The 21,850-nt window shown below is 38.3% G+C and overlaps 1 protein-coding gene across 1 annotated transcript in view; it reads right to left on the bottom strand.

Annotated features, from left to right (window-relative positions):
* Positions 1 to 21,850, bottom strand: part of CFAP43 (cilia and flagella associated protein 43) — a 99,325-nt gene that overhangs the window by 32,798 nt on the left and 44,677 nt on the right. The window contains exons 11-19 of the mRNA XM_018041743.1: positions 20,669 to 20,817; positions 19,001 to 19,104; positions 15,396 to 15,536; positions 12,301 to 12,473; positions 11,003 to 11,152; positions 9,041 to 9,171; positions 7,313 to 7,460; positions 5,179 to 5,280; positions 4,348 to 4,425 (exon numbers count right to left, since the gene is read on the bottom strand). Of these exons, the coding sequence (XP_017897232.1) occupies positions 4,348 to 4,425; positions 5,179 to 5,280; positions 7,313 to 7,460; positions 9,041 to 9,171; positions 11,003 to 11,152; positions 12,301 to 12,473; positions 15,396 to 15,536; positions 19,001 to 19,104; positions 20,669 to 20,817 (1,176 nt within the window). The remainder of the gene's footprint in view (positions 1 to 4,347; positions 4,426 to 5,178; positions 5,281 to 7,312; positions 7,461 to 9,040; positions 9,172 to 11,002; positions 11,153 to 12,300; positions 12,474 to 15,395; positions 15,537 to 19,000; positions 19,105 to 20,668; positions 20,818 to 21,850) is intronic.

Below are 21,850 nucleotides of genomic sequence, written 5' to 3'. Positions count from 1 at the left end.
ACAATAAAGCATGAAAACTCAAGATTTAACAAACAACCCAGGACTAGAAACAGATTGTATGGAAACAAGAAACAAATACTAAACATTTCCAAAGAGGAAGAAGAGTTTCACAAAAATTGAAGAATAAGACCAAGAGAAGAACCCATATCAGTGACACTGCATTCAAGAATACAACGGATCAATAGTTTTGGGTCAAAGTTTTAAGTGGAAGAAAAACTTTGAATCTCTAATTTTATAGTCAACAAACCATCATTCAAGTGTGAGGTCAGAACAGAGTCATTTGTAAAAATTCAGGGACCCAGAAAGTTCACTAATACCTACCCCTCTGAAAGGATTATTAAGGATATACTGAAGTCAGAGGAAATTCTTACTAAGTCTAAACAAGATTTACACATTTTTAAGAGTTAAAAAAAAAACAACCAATTTAAACTATAATTCTAACTGATACCAGTGAGACAAAGTGGGAGAAGCATAAGGAGTTGAGAAAGTAAAAAGTAAGAACAAAGTAAGCACACTGGACTCTAATCTGGAGGGCAGGTATGATATGACATGGGCTTCCTGGATGGCGCTAGTGGTAAAGGACCTGCCTGCCAATGCAGGCGATGTAAGAGACATGGATTGAATTGGAGGATGGCACGCATGGCAATCCACTCCAGTAATCTTGCATGCAGAATCCCATGGTGCGAGGAGCCTGGCAGGCTGCAGTTCATAGGGTCACAAAAAGCTGGACATGACTGCAATGACAGCATGCACACCGTATGACACACACTAAACCAGAGTTTCTCCAACTCAATGTGCCTGCGAATCACCTGGGGATCGTGTCAAAATAGCAGATTCTTATTCAGGATATCTGGGATGGGGTTGAGATTCTAGGCAATGTCAATGCCTCTGTGCTCTATACTATTGAGCAGGAAGGCACCAGGTAATGTTACAAAAAAAAAAAAAGTAAGTCAAGCACGTGGGCTAGAATTTGATGGGTTTTTTTTGGCCACATGATGCAGCATGTGGGATCTTAGTTTCCCAACCAAGGATTGAACCCTTGTCCTTTGCAATGGAAGTGAAGAGTCTGTAACCACTAGACACCAGGGAAGTCCCATAGAACTGAAAAAAAAATAGAATTATGAAAAAAATAGAAAAGTCCCAAAATGGTAAAAAAAAAAAAAAAAAAGAAGAAGAAGAAAGAAAGAAAAGAACAATAATAACAAAAAATGCACAAGCAATCCAAACAGGGAAGAAGGAAAAAGAAAAAAACTTGGAAATTAACAGAAAACCCAAAGTAAAATGGCAGGGATTAAGTTAAACATATCAATAATTATAGTAAATGTGGCTAACCTCACCCATTAAAACTCTTAGATAGGATTTAAAGAAAGTAGTCCAACTCTATACTAATTAGGGGACATAACAAAGTTGGAAATAAAGCAGTTGAAAAAGATATGTAAATAAGAGCTAACAAAAGGAAAGAGAGCAAAAATATTAATATAAAAATCAAAGTGTACAGTCAAAAACATCCAAAGAGGCAAATATAAATATTTCCCAAGGATAAAAGGAGCAATCTATCAAGGCAATCTGTCATGCACGTGTTTTCATCTAGCATAAATATGATAGAAATACGGGGATAAATTGACAAACTGCTTATCACCTAGAAATCAGTTTAAATAGCAAAAACATAAACTTTACTAACACCATTAGATTGATCTAATAGAAATTTAAAGAACATTTTACCCATCTTGCCCCCAAAACCCAGAAAACAAAATATTCTTTACTAACACATGAAACACTCACAAAAAGGGACTAGGTACAAGGTCACAGAGATAATCTCAACAAGCTTTATTTACTGAGCATAGTGAAATAAAGTTCAAAGTTAGCAACAGAAAGATACACAATACAATCTATAAATAAATAAAAGACAAAACAATCTGGAAATAAAAAACAGGAAAATACATACATTCTTGTAGAAAACCCTTTGGTTGATATGTTCAAAATGGAATTAGAAATATTTACAACTAAGCAATAATGAGAAAGTTGTATATCAAAATCAATGCAATGTAGTCAAAGTGGTACACAGTGGAATATTTATGGTCAAATGCACAGTATAATGGAAAAAACTAGGAAATAAACCACACTTCCAACTAAAAAAAGTAAAAGAGGAAAAATAAAACTGAATGAAGCAAGGAGGAATGAATAAAATTCTAAATTGATCAAATCCTAAATTTATAAAAGGTGTAGGTATAAAATAAAGTATAATGTTATCTCAAAATAACAGAGTCAAATCAATAAAACCATACCTGATTCCTTGGAAATGTTAATAAAATGGAAATTCTGTTGGATAGGGTGATCAAGAAAAAAGATGAAAGTCACAAACATACAGCATTAGGAATAAAACAGGACTATAATGCAAAAATCAGAAGAGACTTAAAAAGTAGACTATTACATAATTTTATGCATTTAGGCAGTTTTCTAAGAAAATATAATTTGTTAAATCTATACCTGAAAAGAAATAGAAAACCTGGTAAGACTGATAACCATAGAAGAACTTGAAACAATGGGAAAGAATCAACTCTGCAACAGACATCAGACCCAGATAGTTTTACATGTATGTGGGGTTGTTTATCAAATCCTTTTTAGAGAAGTGGAGAATCTCCATTTTATACAAACTATTCCAGAGAATGGGAAAAAAATTAGAAAGCTACTCAAATCACTTGATAATGCTGTTCTAACTCCAATATCATAATTAAACCAAGAAAGTATATGAAAAATAGACCAATATTATTTATGACTAGAAATACAAAAATACTAATAAAACATTAGTAGCAAGTTGAATCTGGTGTACTACTTAAAATGACCAAAGTCTATCTGAGGAATACAAAGAATAGAAAACATCTGATAAATTTCACAATAAAATTAACAATAAAGACTCCTATAAAACAAGGTATAGGAAGGGATTTCTTTTAATTTGTAAAAGGATATCTAACAGAAAAATAGCAGGCATTGCACTTAAAAGTTAGAAATGTTCCCATTAAGGTTAGTAGACAAGCACGTTCTGATACTATTACATTAGAAGCCCTTACCATAAGATAAGAAAAATAAATAAAGTAATATAAAGATTGATAAGAGACACATGATTTTCAGGAGATATTGATAGTCTACTTACACAATCTAAGAGATTCAATTGACAAAGCAACAGAACTAAAAAGAGAAGTCAGAAAGGTGGTCATATACAAAATTAGTAACATTCATATCCAGTAGTATCCAGTCAGAAAATGTAATAGAAAATATTCCACCCACAAAGGATCTAATAAGAAACATACACAAAGTCACTTTTAGACTATGAAACTTGACTAAAGAACTTGTTAAAAATTTGGAAATATATATATATTTGTTATTATATAAAAGATTTACAACATTTATAACATAAATCTTAATATATAAAAACATATATATAAAATTTCAAAGATGGCAAAGAAATTCTTCGCCAAATCAAACTGTAAGCAGTTATTTTCAATTAAGATGGGGAACACATGTACAGCCGTGGCAGATTCATGTCAATGTATGGCAGAACCAGTACAATACTGTAAAGTAATTAGCCTCCAATTAAAATAAATAAATTTATATTAAAAAATAAAAATAAACGAAAATAAAATAAATCAGAGTTTTTTACAGAGCTTGACAAGGTGATTTTAAAATTCAAATAAAAAAGTGTGCATAAAGAGGCCAACATTTTCTGAAAATGAAGAGCAAAGGGAGAATTACTTTTAAGATATAACCACACTTTATAAATCTATAGCAATCAAAATAGTTTGGAATTGGCTAAGGAAAAGATCAGTGCTCAATTTCAGAATACAGACTATCTAGAAACAATTCCATATTTATGGGAATCCGGGGAGGCACTGCAAATCAGCAGGAAAAGGATGGCCACATTCAGTAAAATGAATTGGTAAAACGCGGTGTTTATTTTTTAAAAAAGTTAGATCTATGCCTTAGACAAAACAGAAAAATATTTGGAGTATATTTGGCTGAATTTGATTGCTATAAAATAGCAATCGCTGTGGTTCAGTCTAACAATAGTAAGGGCCACCTCTAGATTTGCCCAGTGCATGCCTCCGTGCTCTTTCCCTATTCCAGTTGAGTGGGATGAAATCAAGCAAGGCAACCTTAGAAGCCATGTGCTAGAAATAGCAGAGTCTCTGTCAGCCTGGGTTTCTGAATGACTGCATGGAACAGAGTAGCCACCGGCCTGAACACCCACCCAGAACCATTATATAGGGAAAGAAAGAAACACTTCATCCCTATGCCATTATGTTTTTGGAGTTTGTCATCACAGCTTAGCTGTGATATCACAACACTTACAGTTTTAGCGAGTGCTTTGATTCCTCTTTTTATCTCTTTCCTTTTGTTGGAAAACAATTTAACCTCATTTTTGATGGCCTGGAACGGAACAAGTACATCATTTAGGTAAGTAAGAGATCAGAGATACATGTGTATGTATATAGATACACAGATAGCACTTCTCTAGAAAAATAAGGGAAAAAATTAAAGACTAATAATATAAAGTATACATGGAATAGTAATAATACCACTGCAATACTTATGCTTAAGTCTGAACTGTTGCTATGTAAGCACTTGGAACTGAAGCAAGTTGGAACTGAAGCAGCTTGGAACTGAGGTCGATGATAAGGCCAACAGTAAGAAAATAGTGAAAAATTAAACAGAGTAGCTGATAAAGGAAAACCAGTCTGCTATTTCCTTGGGTCTTGCGCGAGAGCAGACTAAATCCAGACATGGCTGCCACCTTTGCCAGCTTTCTGCACGTCTAAAGCCACAGTGTCTCTTCTGTTCCTGATCCACCCCTTTCATGTAAGTCAACCTTGCAGCATCCTCACAAATGTACTGCAACATGAGGTGTCACAGTTCATTCTTTGCTTTGGCACGCCTGGACACTTTTCTTTGGTTTCACATTAGCCTAGGCACAGTGCTTAAAGCACATATAACTTAATTTAGAAAGACTGAGCTGTGTTTGGTGTGCTTGCTTACTTTCAGGAAAGTTACACTTATACAATGTAATGCTCTGCCAAGCAGTATCTCTACTTTCTAACTTTCCAGTGGGTTTTCATAGGAAATGAATCTACCTGACACACCTACAAAGCATTATTTCAAACCTCTTTTATGTTTTATGAATACCTCTTGGCTTTTCTGTTGTATCCATGGAATTTCTTCTATCTTATTAACTTTGACTAATTCCTCTTGTGATGAGTCAGTGCTTAACTGCATATTCTCAGTTACCTTAGAAGAAGACAGATATTTCTTAAATTAAAAATTCATCAAGTTCTCCTCCTACCCTACTTCATTTCATTGCTTGAATCCCTCTGCACTTGTTGCATTAAAAAAAAATGTTAATAAGCACTTTGCCTGCTCAAGATGTAATGCTTAATTTTATTCCTTCCAATCTGTTCTTATATCAGCCATGCTTCTTACTGAGAAAGCAACAGTGATCACCAAATCACTTTTGGCCTTCTTCCTCTTCCTGTAGACCAGATGCTATGGCCTGTCAAGGCCTGCCCCACCATTTGTGCTTAGGATCTTAATATTTTCTTCCTTTTCGAGGCCTCTGCATCACCCTTCTGTATCATCCATTTCTGCCTTCTACTGAATCTTTCCCAACAGTATCTAAACATGCTCTGGAACCTCCTGTCCCAGGAAAGCTACTCTTCACTGACCACCAGATTCCCTTTTAGTTGCCACATGATTTTTGTGCTCCCTTTTGTGGCAAAAAGTCTTGAGAGAGTTTGGGATGTCACAGTTTGTTGGTTCTCCTCACTGGCCGCTCCTCCTGGTTCTTCTCAATCTCCTTTGTCTCCCTGAACTCTTCTCCTGGTCTCTAGAAGTCGCTCTTAGTCCCCCTTGTATTTCTCACCATCCACTCTTCCGTGATGATCTTACCTAGCTACCCTCGACTCTCAGATGAACATCTCGCATCCTGGACTCTCCCCAGAACATCTATACAGTGGCCTACTTGGTATCTCACTTGGCTATGTTCTCATGCGAACAGTGTTCTAACAGTGTCCTCATGCTCAGTCTGGAGAATTTCTTCTTTCTCCCTACAGTGGCTCCCCACCATAGTCTCTCGCTTCTCCGTGCGTGGTACCCTCAAGTAAAAGATCTAGGCTTCATCCTTGAGTCCTTTCTTTCCCTTTCCCTCTAGGCCCAACTCATCGGAAGTTCTGTTACCTTTAGCTCTGCAACCTGCCTGGAATCTACCCCTTCTCCACAACACTCTTCCACCTCTGCTGCTGTTACCTGAGCCTTCTAACTCCTTGCTCCGTCTGCTTCCACTCTTAGGCCTATCTGCTGCCTATCAAAGCAGGCGGAATCATATTGCACACAGCAGAAGCAATCATTTAAAAAAGTGTAAATAAGACCCTGTAAATCCTTTGCTCAGAACACTTTAATAGGTTCTCACTACATGTAAAATTATGTCCAAATGCTACCTGGTTTACAAAGCCCTTCTTTGCCTGTTCTTTTTCCCATCTCAAGGACCTCAGCTCCTATCACTCTCCCTTGCTCACTTCAACTGCACAGGTCTTTTTTATTTTTAGGTCTTCAAATGTACTAAGCGCTTTCTCCCTCTGCCCTGAGTACTTGCCCTCCCCCACCCATCTGTACTTTTTTTTAAGTCAAGTCACAGACCTTCTCCTTGGAGGGGCTATTCCAGCCAGTACTATCACACCAACCCCTTTTTATTCAGTAAATAGATCTTGTTACTATCTAGTTTTTCTTATGTATTTGATTATTCATTTATCTTTCTCTGCTCACCCCCAAACCCCAACTGGAATGTAGGTTCCATGAAAGCAGAAATTTCCCCAACTGTTTATGGCTATATCACCATAGCTTAGCACTCTGTAGGCCCTCAATAAACATTTATTAAATGACTGAGTGAATAAATGTCCTCTGGGTAGACACATTCTAAATAATGCCCATGATGCAAAAAAAAAAAAAAAAAAAAAAGTACAGAGAGACTAGTTTGAACAAGCACCAGAATTGTAACAGATTTCTTTTTCCAGATAGACCTTGTACTATGGTCTTAAATAAGGTCTGAAATGTAATATTTGTGATTTTGCTTTGAGAAAATGTAGAATATTTTTCTCTTAAATGTAGTGCATGCTGTTTTTGAAAATCATGGGATATCTGGATAAAGAGGAATGTTACTAAAATATCTGCTAAAAGAAAACTATAACCTGAAAACATACCAATTTAGGAAGGAAGGAAAGGAAGGAGGGAGGGAGGAAGGAGAAAGAAAACTATATTGAAACTCAACTGCATGTTCAGATTCTGATTCCAAATCCAAGGAGTCTCTTCTTGTTATACTTAAATAATCATTCTCCTCATCCATGATGGTCTTCAGGTAAGTTGTAAGTTGCTGGCTATATTCAAGAATATCATTGGCTAAGATTCCTCCAAACCGCCTATATTAATAAAAAGGAAAACACATAGGCTACAACATGACAATCTGAAAAAGACACATTTAGCAGTGTTCCTTACAGGTACCTATCCATTTCTACACAGAGAAATATGCAGTCAATTCTCCACAGTGTCCTGAAGCTATTAGGACTCTGTTTCTTAGAGGACAGCACTCTCACGGGCTGCAGGACACAACAAGCTTCTTGACCTGCCTGGGGTCAGCTCTCCCCAGGCTGACCCCATCCCTTACCCTACAGGTCCTCTCTGCTCACCCAGCCTGGCCACTGCTCTGGCTGAACCTTCGGAATATACTAGGTGCTGTGCGGCTTCACGCTGTATATAATCACCTTCCCCTGTTCAGTCCTCATGGTCCCTGCCCCACACTGAAGCATTATTACTTCCACTCAGTACACCAGAGCATCTCAAACTTCAGGCATATCAGCATGGCCTGGAGGGCTTGTTAAAACAGATTCCAGGGCCCCACCGATAAAGATTCTGACTCAAAAAGTTCGATGAGGCCCAAGGATATGCATTTCTAACAAGCTCACAGGTGCTGCAGATCCCACCTTGAATAACATGGTTGTAGATGATTTAGAGGGGTTGTCAGGTGCCTAAGTAAGTTTTGTTACTGTCTTGCTTACAGGAAGCACTATGAAATAGTATTTTTGTGGAAACAAATTGCACATTGCTAAGTGGTATCCGCTGGCAGATCAAATAAGGTGACATTTCAAGTCCAGGGCATTCCCTGCATGATCTCTATGCCCTGGCCATTATCTGTATGCTTGGCGATTATTTGTTTATTTAGAATTTTAGTTTTAGTCCATGCAAAGTCTAAATTAATTTAACATTGTCTGATTAAGAAAGCAAAGTCTAATTAGGAAAGTAAATCTGTATGCATGTACAGAAACGCACATACCTATGTCAGGTTTTTTAGGGATAAATAGGACTTTTAAAAATGATCTACTGTTCAGAGTTGTCCTCATTCCTTGTGTTCTTCCAACAGATGTTATGATAGGGAGGACAGAACACGTCATAGGTCTTAACTGTGTCTTTTTATCTTTTGTATTTTGATGCTTTGACATCTGGGGTCTTGTCCCTTCCAGGACCACCAAGTCATAGAGATAGTAAACAACCTACCTGGAGCTCACCTTTCAAATGCAGACCCATAAGCCCACAGCCCCAAGCAAATCCTCTATTGGTCTTTCAAACTTGGGGCCATTATTTTCCTTTCCTAGTAATCCCTGGGTCAAGTATTGGACAACTAGCAGCAGCTCCTATGGCCCAGAACCCACTGAAGTTATCCAAACTAGCCAATCCTAAGCCTGGCTGCTCCTCACCATGGAAACCAAAATGAAGACTCTTGCCCATGTTTTCCCTGCTCCCTCTGTCTCCTAGCCCTCCCTGGTGCCTCCCTATATGGCCCTTGCATAGCATGGCATCTTCCCCTCTCTTGGGGTCGTTGGTACAACAGTTATTTCAATGGCAGTTGTCTCCAGTTACGTTGGCCCTGCCATTACCTAAATAATACCATCTACATTTTAAAACACCATATTATGTGAGGTTGCTTACTGCAACCTGTACTTGCCTCCATCGTAGGTTAACCAGTGTGTTGTCATCTCTTCCATTCACCAGAATGCTTTGTCCATCCATTGAAATTCTCACCGATTGAATCCCGTGCCCCTGGTGAGAATGACTCCGACACCGAGTAAATGTTTCCTTAATGGTTTTAGGAAAAAAGTGCAGAAATTACAAGTGCAACTTTACCACAGGGTTTTTTTCTAAGGGGGTTACATGCACTTTTGCTTATGGATAAACCTTTTCCTATTTGTTAACAGCATTTTAGTTGGTATGGAGTAGCCTCTTAGTACTACATAGAACTGAAAATTACTAATACAAACTACATTCAACAGTATTGATTTGTTCTCCTTTCTAGGTAATATGGAAAAAGAGGAATTATTGTCACCGATAGGGAAATCAGATATGGAAAGGAGAACAGACTTGCTGAGAATGGACAGTGCAGGCAAATTCAGATGTCTTCAAGGATTAAGCAAATCCCTTTGCTGTGCAGAGGCTGAGTGTCATGAGAGGAGGCGATGGGCACTGAGTGAAGAATGATGGAGGAGGCCAATTAAATCAGTTTAATTAGAACCCATACACATCATTAGTTGGTACACAGTGCAATGGTTTAAATTATTTGACCAAAAATGGATTTCTTTGTCACACTAGTTATCAACCATGATAGTTTAAAAAAATTTTTTTAAATTTTGAATAGGAAATACATTCAAATGTTTCAAAATTAAAAAAAAAAAACTATAAAAGAGTATGCAGTGAAATCTCCTTCCTTCCCCTTCCCCAATACTTCCCAAAGGCAATCAACATAATTATACCTTAAATATCCTTTCAGAGGATTTTAATGTATATAAATAAATTTTTATACAAACAATTTTTAATATGAAGTATAACATGTGTATTACACACTTTGCCTTTCTTACTTATTATAATAATATGTCTTGGGATTCTTTCCATATTGTTGCATAAAGATTTCCTTATGCTGTATTACAGCATAATATTCCATACTTTCTTTATGCACTGTTTCTGCATGATTATTTATTTATCCAGTCCTCTGTTAATGGATATTAGGTTGCTTTTACAAGCAGTACTGCCATGAATAACCTCCCATATGAGGCACATTGCACAGAATCATCCAGAAAAACTCTGACATCTTGCCGTCGTGCCACTATCAGTTGTAGCATACATTTACAAATCATTTAAATAAGAGAAAACGTACCAGTTTGCAAACTGTTCATTTAAAAATGATTCGTAAGACATTTAAGGTCTTTCCCTATATAATATGAAAGAATTAAATTGTACTGATAACCAGTACAACTTGAGCTCAAAACCTAGAAAAGGATCTTTCACTTGGGGAGAAGAAACTATTTTCATTTAAACAGAGATCTGAGAACAATGGAAATCAGAAGTGGTGGTAGGACGGGTGGTCCTGAAGTCTGCAGGGGTGGGGTAGGGCTCGCGCGGGCCACACCCTGTGTATTCTTCCAGCGTCACAGGAAGACGCAGCCTGGGGGTGGGGAAGGGTGGCAGCAAGCAGGCCAGAGGCGCTCCAGGCCGGGGAGCTAGCAGATTTGCACAGCAATGCACTGTTTCCAAAGAAGTTTTGCATACACCCTCTCCTTGGCTCTCACCAGAATCACACAGGATGAGAATAAGCAAGGCCTTCCTAACATCGCAGAGGAGCAGTTCAGGGAATTTTCTCGCCACACAGTAAGTGGTGATGGAGATGGACTGGAGCTCACCTACTGCCCCAGGTTCCTTCTTTGCAGATCTCAGTCTAGTGGCCTGCATTTCCTCCCTTAGAGACTCAAACCTTGGCACATAAATACAGCTAACATTGAAGTCAATAACACCATCAGTGGTAAATAAGTTATGACTCGATTTACTTAACAGTTCCAATTCCTTTCCTAAGAGCTTTTGTTCCTTATATGAGATCAAGATGCAAATCCCATGAATGGAGGAAAAAAAAGGAGTTTACCAAAGTATGAATATCTCGGATATACAGAATTCCACATTTAGCTATTGTTATGAGCCACAATCCATGTGGAGACAGAGACAGCATTCCAGGTCCATATAGTTTGCTTTGTATTTTTTGGTATGGCTTAAGAATGTGAACACCACTATGTTCCTGCCGATCAAAGAAAATGACCATATTATAGAAAAGATCAGGGGAGTGGCACCTTGCAGTTATGCATATATAGTCAGATGCAAATCAATAAACATTGTCGTTGGAAATAAACTGATACATGATAAAGTGGACACCTGTATTTGCACATTTTAAAATCTTTGATTGCAAATAAATGTTCGTTTCAGCCAACTAGGAAAAGTCTCCTCTGTATATCAGCTACCATTAAAAATCCTAGCTTACAATTGACTATCTTGATTTTTTACTAATCCTTTCCAAATACTCCTATCCTCAAGTCAACATAAATGAGTCAATTTCCACCACCACCATCACCGCTCCCCCCCCGCCCCCGCCACACACACACATTTCTCACGTATTCCCACCTTCAAACTTCTGCATGTGTTGTGACTTTTACCTGGAATGCTCTTCCCCATCCCATGCCCACCTATCTGGCTTCCCTCCCTACTTCAGGAACCCCACCTCCCTGCCAAGATTATACACAATATTTCTCATGTCTACATCTGAACTATTCTTCAAAGTCCAGTTCAACTATGACTTCTACCAGGAAGCTTTTCTTAAATCCCCCTTACTACAAACCATTCCTTCCTTCTTTGAATGTCTTTGTTTCAGACCTTGCTGATATTTGCTACTCTGAGAGAGAAGCCTTTTGATTGAAGGATTTAGAAAAAGAAAGGTGATATAATCTGGGTCAATGTGTACAGCAGGAAATGATGCAATATGGAAGAAGTCTGAAGAGTATGATGAAAGGATACTAGAAGCATAGAGGCATTTTGTTTGCAACTTTCTTTAAGACTCAAGTATAAAGTTCCACTGAAAATCATCAACGCTGTAGCTCCTGAGCCCTGTAGAATAGACTTTCTAATGACAGATTTTTTAAAACTAGTCTTGAAAGTCACTAAACTAATATTGTGTCATCTGCATGTTTATCTGACAAGTATTAGGTTGCTCAAAAATATTTTATGATGAATTAACAAATCATGCTAATATATTTAATTCAAAGAAGTTATTTTACTATAATAAAGACATTTTTTAACTGGACTAGATTGTTAAGCTTGGATCATGTCTAATGAATACAATGTACCAATCTTGAGTGCTAAGAAAAATGACAGAATGCTTAAGTTTCGGCATACTTTTTCAGGAAGAAGATAGCTGCAGATGTACGGCACTTGGTCACAGAAGCCATATACTCGGTTACTATGCAAGTTCAAGACCGCAGAGGACAGAGTGTGCTCTGTCTCATACACAAACTTATGAATGAATTCATCTCTCAGCCTCCCTCGTTCATCAGCAAAGCTTGCAGAAACTGTAATATTTGGGGAAGACGATAGATAATTTGTACCATTTATTGATTTAATTTTTTTAACTGTTATGACAACTATGAAAAGCAAAATAAAAAATTAAATGCTCAGTTAATGTATAGACTATTATGGGATAAAAATGATTGGAAAACAACTTGGCTCCATTAGGAATACTTGAGCATTAAATGACTAACAGTAAGTAAATTATATTTTATAAGACTTTTGTTAATTTTATCAGTTAAGTAGAGACATGATGAAACTCATGATGATCTAAACAGTCTTAATTAAGACATAAAAGTACCTTGAGGTTTTTTACTTTCTTATACTCTATAATTAAATATTTGCAAAATAGCTACCCAGATATATTTGTTATTTAAAACAAAGTGCCTATTTTATCAGACCTTTTTATCCAGAAAGCTTTCTTTATGATTTTATCAATGAAAGTAACTACATAATAACATATAAATTTGACTCTGTATATTTAAAGCTACAAAAAAGAGTGGAGAAGGAAATAGCAAGCCACTCTAGTATTTTTGTCTGGGAAATCGCATGGACAGAGGAGCCTGGTGGACTCAGTCCATGGGGTCACAAGAGTTGGACACAACAGCAACAAAAAGAGACATCACAAACTGACCAATCAACTCACAAAAGTGACAGTTGATCCTTTTTTTCCTCCGATAATAAGATTTGTATGAATGACAGGATCTAGTGACAAATAGATTCAAGGGATTAGATCTGATAGAGTGCCTGAAGAATTATGAACGGACGTTTGTAACATTGTATAGGAGGCAGTGATCAAGACCATCCCCAAGAAAAAGAAATGCAAAAAGGCAAAATGGTTGTCTCAGGAGGCCTTACAAATAGTTGTGAAAAGAGGAGAAGCGAAAGGCAAAGGAGAAAAGGAAAGATATACCCATTTGAACCCAGAGTTCCAAAAAATAGCAAAGAGAGATAAGAAAGCCTTCCTCAGTGAGCAATGCAAAGAAACAGAGGAAAACAACAGAACAGGAAAGACTAGAGATCTTTTCAAGAAAATTAGAGATACCAGGGGAACATTCATGCAAAGATGGGCATAGTAAAGGACAGAAATGGTATGGACCTAACAGAAGAGAAGATATTAAGAAGAGGTGGCAAGAATACACAGAAGAACTATACAAAAAAGATCTTCATGGCCCAGATAATCATGATGGTGTGATCACTCACCTAGAGCCAGACATCCTGGAATGTGAAGTCAAGTGGGCCTTAGGAAGCATCACTATGAACAAAGCTAGTGGAGATGATGGAATTCCAGTTGAGCTATTTCAAATCCTGAAAGATGATGTTGTGAAAGTGCTGCACCCAACATGTCAGAAAATTTGGAAAACTCAGCAGTGGCCACAGGACTGGAAAAGGTGTTTTCATTCCAATCCCAAAGAAAGGCAATGCTAAAGAATGTTCAAACTACCACACAATTATACTCATCTCACACACTAATAAAGTAATGCTCAAAATGCTCCAAGCCAGGCTTCAACAGTACGTGAACTGTGAATTTCCAGATGTTCAAGCTGGATTTCGAAAAGGCAGAGGAACCAGAGATCAAATTGCCAACATCCACTGGATCATCAAAAGAGCAAGAGAGTTCCAGAAAAACATCTACTTCTGCCTTACTGACTATGCCAAAGCCTTTGATGGTATGGATCACCACAAACTGTGGAAAATTCTTCAAGAGGTGGGAATACCAGACCACCTTACCTGCCTCCTGAGAAATTTGAATGCAGGTCAAGAAGCAACAGTTAGTACTGGACATGGAACAACAGACTGGTTCCAAATTGGGAAAGGAATATGTCAAGGCTGTACATTGTCACCTTGCTTATTTAACTTATATACAGAGTACATCATGAGAAATGCTGGACTGGATGAAGGACAAGCTGGAATCAAGATTGCCGGGAGAAATATCAATAACCTCATATATGCAGATGATACCACACTTATGGCAGAAAGGGAAGAACTAAAGAGCCTCTTAATGAAAGTGTAAGAGGAGAGTGAAAAAGTTGGCTTAAAACTCAACATGCAGAAGACTAAGATCATGGCATCTGGTCCCATTACTTTATGGGAAATAGATGGGGAAACAGTGGAAACAGTGACAGACTTTATTTTGGGGGGCTCTGAAATCACTGCAGATGGAGACTGTAGCCATGAAATTAAAAGACACTTACTCCTTGGAAGAAAAGCTATGACCAACCTAGACAGCATATTAAAAAGCAGAGACATTACTTTGCCAAGGTCCATCTAGTCAAAGCTATGGTTTTTCCAGTAGTCTTGTATGAATGTGAGAGTTGGACTATAAAGAAAGCTGAGCTCCAAAGAATTGATGCTTTTGAACTTTGGTGTTGGAGAAGACCCCTGAGAGTCCCTTGGACTGCAAGGAGATCCAATCAGTCTGTCCTAAAGGAAATCGATCTTGAATGTTCATTGGAAGGACTGATGCTGAAGCTGAAACTCCAATACTTTGGCCACCTGATGCGAAGAACTGACTCCTTGGAAAAGACCCCAATGTTGGGAAAGATTGAAGGCAGGAGGAGAAGGGGACAACAGAGGATGAGATAGTTGGATAGTATCACCGACTCAATGGACATGAGTTTGAGCAACCTCTGGGAGTTGGTGATGGACAGGGAAACCTGGCATGCTACAGTCCATGGGATCACAAAAAGTCGGACATGACTGAGTGAATGAACTGAACTGAGAGGAAAGTCCACATTTCACATTATTTAGCAGTCACATCAGCTTTACTTTGTAAGACACAGAAAAGGTTTTGGCCATTTTACCTCTTCACGTTAGAATAAAAAAAAAATGCTATCACTGGAAAAGAAAAAAAAAAAAGAAAAGAAAGCTATAGCAACTATTCAACTGGGTGCCCAGGACAGAATTGCTTGCTCACTTTTCTTTACCTTCTGGTAGTATTTTAGGCAGAGAAAATATTTCCAGCCTGCTTCTTCTTGTTTCTGGAAGTGAGGAAAGCACCATCACTTCTACTATGTCTGTTTCCAAAGGAGACACAGTGGATATTTGTAAAATGCCTTTGCCCATCTCTGAAAGCAAATGGAAATCAACACAAGTCATTATTGATATGCTTATAGAAGCTTTCATATTTCCAGGTAAGATATAGACCTGTCTAAACTAAATCTTTTGATCCAAATTTACTTATTGGATATTTAAGTGATCTTTGAATATAAGTGATAGAAACGTTTTTTGATGAACAGATGGGGGATTCTCCCCGTGAGACGTCTAAGTGGGCAGATTCAATGCAGCTGGGTGGGACTCAGCTTCCATCCAGCCAGAGGGGCCTCCAGAGTCCGCTGGCTCTACCCTACCCAGCAGCGCCCACAAGCTCTGGCCTCTTGAATGTCCACTCCAGCCATTTGCCCATTCCCAGTACTGAATAAACATTTTTGCCACAGTCAAGGTATCGCAGGTGTGGTAGGAATACACTTGCTGTTATGAGTTTGTCCTACAGGAAGCCAGCGAATCCCGCTTCTGCAAGGGGCCTTGCCTGCAGCCCACCTTGGAGTCTCTCCAGCTCCGCTACTGCCACTCCACACAGCTGCTCTGTGTGTGTCCACCGTCCTGGGCCCCATCTCAGCCCCTCCCCTCAGGCGTCTACAGGGGATCCTTTCCTCTCACTGAACAAGGAAGACAGAGAACATCTGACATAAACTTGGCTTCACCTTCCTCGTCCTGAATCTCACATTTTCTGTTCTTAGCGTCCCTCTTCATTTCTTGACATTTTTAGGAATAAAATGCAACCCTTTCCATCTGTGATTTTGAGCCTACGCCTCCAATATATTATTACACCATGTGCTATTAATTACCTCTTTTAATTTCCTTGGGTCTTTTACGTCTTCTCCTACTGAGGCCTCAAGACTCCCCTATCTTCAGATTAGAATGTTCCTTCAACCCTATTTCCCCACCAGTTACAAATTCTCTTTTTTTCCACTGCAAACATCTGAGAGCAGAAATTGCTGGTTACCAACTTCCTTTTCTGACTGCCGTTCCCACCTGAAACTCTGTCTCTCTGTCCCAAAGGAGTAGCTCTCCCTGGCCTCACACAGTGACTGCCTCATCCTCACCCTCGTGCCGCTGACACTTCGGCCACAGTCCACCATTCATACAGCCTTCCTTCTTCAAGCTCTTCCGGGGGCGGGTGACTCCCAGTCCTCTCGCCCATCTTCAGTTTTCTTCACTGCCTTGTCTTCTCTGCCTACAACTTCAGAGTAAGTAGCTTTTCCCATCCTATACTCTGAATGACAAGATATGTTGAAAACTGGAACATTTAGGCAGGACTGGTACCCATTCTGAGGTCAGCCATCAGTCCTATCACACTCCATGCCATCTAATTTACATATATAAGTTACCTGTTTGACCTCATTACACAGTTGGGTTTGCTTCAACTGTCTTAAACCGTCTCATGAGCTTCTGTGATGTCAAGATCAGAATTCCATCGTTAAACTTTGAACTACGAATCTTCATTTCTGAATTAATGGTAAATATCTCCAAATGAAGATCATATTGGCTTCAACTCTACAGACCTTGTCGGCTCACCCTATCCCTCAGCCTCCATAACTTTCTTTTCCCCTGAGTTTTTACTTCAGCTGATGACAGCACACACTTCCACCATCTGGGTTAGAAACTTCAGAGTCGTTGCTGATCCCTTCCCTTCACATACAATCAATTATCAAGCTCTACCAATCCCATCATTCGTAGCTGTCCACTCCTTCCCCTTTCCATGACTGCTGCGTGATCTTGTACACTGTGGATAAGAGCACAAGCTCTAAAGCCAGACTTCCTGAGCTTGCGTCCTGGCTACCTGCGTGGCTTTGGACAAATACTTAACCTCATCGTGCCTCAACTGCCTTATCTTTAAACTGAGCATAACAGTGGTCTCTCCCTCACAAAAGTTGCCTATAAGAATTAAATGAATTAACACACGCCAAGTACTTAGAATACTGGATATTACATGATAAGGACTCCTTCAATAAATGTTGGCTTTTGTTATGACTAATAGCATTTCTTGTGTGAGTTACTATAACGTTTTTCTGAATTTTTTTATTCCGTTCTCTTGCCTTTCTCCATCCTTCACACTGATGCCAGAGTCGTCCTCTAAAAACCAAATCAAATCACACTAGTCCCATCTTGAAAACGTCTGATGATGTGTCATTAACTACAGAACAAAGTCCAGACTCCTTGGGATGATGTTCAAGACTCTCCACTTTGTTTCAAACCTTGTCATCATGGTCATAATCTGGTAAACTCACATACTTGTTATGCCAGACTTCTTACCATTCCAAGCGCCATTGCTCAAACTTCTGTCCTGAGCTAGAACGTCGACAAGCCCCATCCTCCACTACTTTAAATCCTTGGAAAATTCTCCTGCTCTGTATTCTCTGTGCCTGCTCTTCACCTCCACTCCTTTCTTCACACCTGAGAATTAATTACTTCTTTTCCTGAGCCTACACAACACGCTGCTATTCCTCCTCCAATTTCTTCCTTGACATTTTCATGCTTCCACAGGGCCGAGGTTCCACATTTTACACTTAATAAACTCAATTTTTAAAAACCAGTACATAGATTTGAGAATTTACATTCACATTTGGTATATAAAGCCAGACAGAAAAGTGTTGGTTATTATTATTTATCACCAAAGTGCTATCTCGCCTGTCAGTTCTGTAGTTTACATGGGCATTTGGACACACATTACTGAAAAAGCTGAATGTCATTTAAAAAAAAATTTTATTCATTTATTTATTTTTGGCCACACCACATGGTTTGTGGGATCTTAGTTCCCCAACCAGGGATTGAACCTGAGCCCTCGGTTGTGAAAGCACGGAGTAAAGATGCATGTGACAAAACTTTCTTTAGACATCTTAATTAAATAGAGATCAAATGCTATTTAAAAAGTTATTTCAGGACTTCCCTGGTGGTTCAGTGGCCAAGACTCCACACTCCCAACGCAGGGGGCCTGGTTCAATCTCTGGTCGGGGAGCTGGATTCCACATGCTGCAGCTACAGATCCTGCACGCCACAGCTAAAGATTCTGGCAGCACAGCCAAATACATAAATAAATATATTTTTAAAAGTATTTCAGGGATAAACCAACTCAACTTCCGTTCGCAGTAACATTAGAAACATTTAGCCATTTCATTAATTCATCAACTGATTCAAGAAGAGTTATTTAATATCAACTGTATACCAAGTAGATATACCAAAACCTCTAAATATGATACGGGAATTCTCCTTAGTAACTTAATGTTTCTGTTTTAGAAAACATGCTACAAGTAATTGCTTCACCATGGCCCCATTTTCACAACTTTAAATTCTTTAGAATAAATTGACCAATATCTTAAGTTAATAAGCATTCTATGGCAACTTTCCTGGCGATCTGGTGGTTAAGACTCCGTGTTCCCAGGGTAGGGGGCCTGGGTTTGATCCCTGGTCAAGGAACTAAGATCCCACATGCTGCCCAGATTGGGGAAAAAAAAAAATTCAGTGTAAGTACCTATGAATCCAAGAATCTCAAATAAACTTGAGGGTTTGGCATTGATAACAAAGATGTGTCCTTCTGATGTTCCAACTAATACATACATTCCTCTCTGGTCATACCTAGAAAAAAAGAAATCTGATTATCAGATTCTATTTGTTTCACTAATAAGATGGTAAACAAATTTATTGAAAGACATCATGGATATACATCCCAAACAAATTATTCTTATGGTTTATGATTTTTAATATTATCAGATCTTATAAAAGGTAAGTGATTATACATAAATGTAATCATTACATTTTAGGCTAATATTGTTTCTAAATTGTAATTTATAAGTATATGGTCAAGAAGATTCACTAAAAACAGTCAACTATGTCATCATAAGTGAACAAAATATGACAGCAAAGCTTTCTGATATTTCAGGTGTACATAAGCAATTCTCAAATTAGAGATGAGTAGAGCATTCCAGTGCCCCTCAGTAAAGTCCTGGCAGAAAGAAGAAGAATGTAGCAAAATGTTTCTATACTTTGATCAAATTAGAAAAAGTGGGAAATGCAAATTAGGATAAGAGACAAACATCTGAGAAAGGAGAGGTGCCAAAAAAAATGATACAGAGGAGCAGAATGTAAACGGAGAGAGATTACAGATCCTTCCCTACAGAGGCACAGAGCTTGTAGGAACAGCACAGATGGTGGAAACCCGGCTCCTTCCAGAGCTAGCTGACTAATCTTGGCAAATGCTTCTTTCTGAACCTAAATTATCTCACTTGTGAAACAGGGACAAGCATAATACTTTTCTGAATGTTTGACAAGCGTCACATTCAGTAAACTACAATGTGTAACAGCACATCAAGCTGTGAAGCAGGGTAAAAATGTCATTTCTTGTTAATATTTAGTATTATGATAAATTAATCAAAGACATAATAATAACAATATAATAAGTTTAAACTCAGTGTCTCTATGCTGTCTTCTAAAAAGTACTGTTTCAAAAAATTTGAAATCATCTAAATGTCTATCAATATACTGTATTAAAAATTATGGAATATATTTCATGTGATGGAATACTATGTAGCTGTAAAAAAGAATGAAGGTCTTCATGTGTGGATAGAAGACTTTCTCTAAGATATACCATTAAGTGAAAAAAATTGTGGTGCAGAACATTATATATGGTTTGCGACCCTATAAAGGCAAAAGCAAGGACTCTGGAGCCCAATTGCCTGGGTCCAAATCTCAACATTTGCCATTCACAACATGTGTGATATTAATTGTTATTTAAATTATTTGTGTATCATCTGCCTTATCTTTAAAAGGAAGACAATAAGGATACCTATCTCACGAGGTTAATACAACAGAAATTCCTGGTACACTCTAAGTGCTTGACACACATTCATGCAATTAAAAGGAAGTATTTATTTTTCTGCTTGTTTGTGAATAAAATATGTTCAGTAAAAAGACACAAGAAACTAGCAACAAGCTATCTCCAAGGAGGAGAACTGGGTATTTGGGGATAACAGTGGGAAAGTGTATTGAACTATATACATCTCTGTATTTCTTGAACGTAGAACTGAGCCAATGTACTAATTTTCAAAACAACCCATGTAAAACCTAAAAAAAGTTAAAACTTCAGTGGAATTCTCAACAGATAGGCCTGACAAATTTGCTGCCAGAAACAGGTGGTACTTACAGGAGGTGCTGCACAGGTGATTCGGAGAGAAAGGACTTATGAACCTCATGAGGGGATTCGACATCTCGGACGTCGAGGAAGTAGACGTGGCCAGTCTCGGTCCCCACGGCCGCAGACAGGGAGGATGGAGAGCAAGCCAGAACTGTTGCCTGTTTAAGACAGATGCAAAAAGAAATAGACTCACAGATAAGGAAAACCAAAGGAGAGAGAGGGGGGCAGGGTGAAATAGGGGCATGGGATTAGCAGACATCAACTACTAGATATAAAACACATTAGCAAAAGGGTACGCTGTATAGCTCAGGGAGTTATACCCACTAATCTTGTAATGAGCTGAACTGAGTACACTCCACAAAAATACTCAATCACTATGCTGTTCACCTGAAAAATTAACGCAATACTGTAAACCAATTAACTTCAATAAAAAATAAAATAAACCCCAGGTTCACTGCACCAGAAAATGAAGCCTGCTTTCCTACGCTCAAGAGTTCTACAGTTTATTTGAAAAACCCGCAGAACGAGAAGAGTGGCAAGTGTCGTGTGGTATTACAAATTATACACTCAACATTCTTCAGCTAATCAATCACATAAGAAGTCATAGGAATCTATATATCACACTCTTTTATCCTAAAATTGGAATGATAAAAATATGAGAAAGTTGCCTGAACTTTAAACCATGGCTTCATTTTTATCCTTAATTGATTAGAAAATGATTATACCTGATAATAATGAATAATAAAATAGGAAATTTAAAACATATTCCTAGCATCTTTTGGACATCTTTATTGAATGTTAGTGATTTTTTAAAATCAGCATTCATCTGCTGGATAATAGTAGATCCTGGGATGCTGGTATAACTGAGGAAGACTTCAAAAAATAACTGTATCATGGAGCACGTGGCCTGTCACCAAAGAAACGCATCACAGATTCCCGCTTATCCAACAGTCATTTACAGAAGATGATATCTAAGAGAACAAATTTGTGGTCATGATAGTTAAGGAATCGGATTCATTTCTCTATAGTTTTCACTGACAAAGCCCACTGGGGTGCCCCAGAAGAGTCAGATGAAAACTAGGTGATAAGGTCGAAGCTCTTCATTTGTGCTTCAGTCTAATTTCACCTGCTCACAGGGTACATATGCAGCAGTCTTGTACTCAGCACTTCAGACCAGAGTTCTTAGTGTGA

This window comes from Capra hircus, chromosome 26 (genome assembly GCF_001704415.2).
Source record: "Capra hircus breed San Clemente chromosome 26, ASM170441v1, whole genome shotgun sequence".
NCBI classification, from domain to species: Eukaryota; Metazoa; Chordata; class Mammalia; order Artiodactyla; family Bovidae; genus Capra; species Capra hircus.
This window is presented reverse-complemented; position numbering and strand designations above follow the sequence as displayed.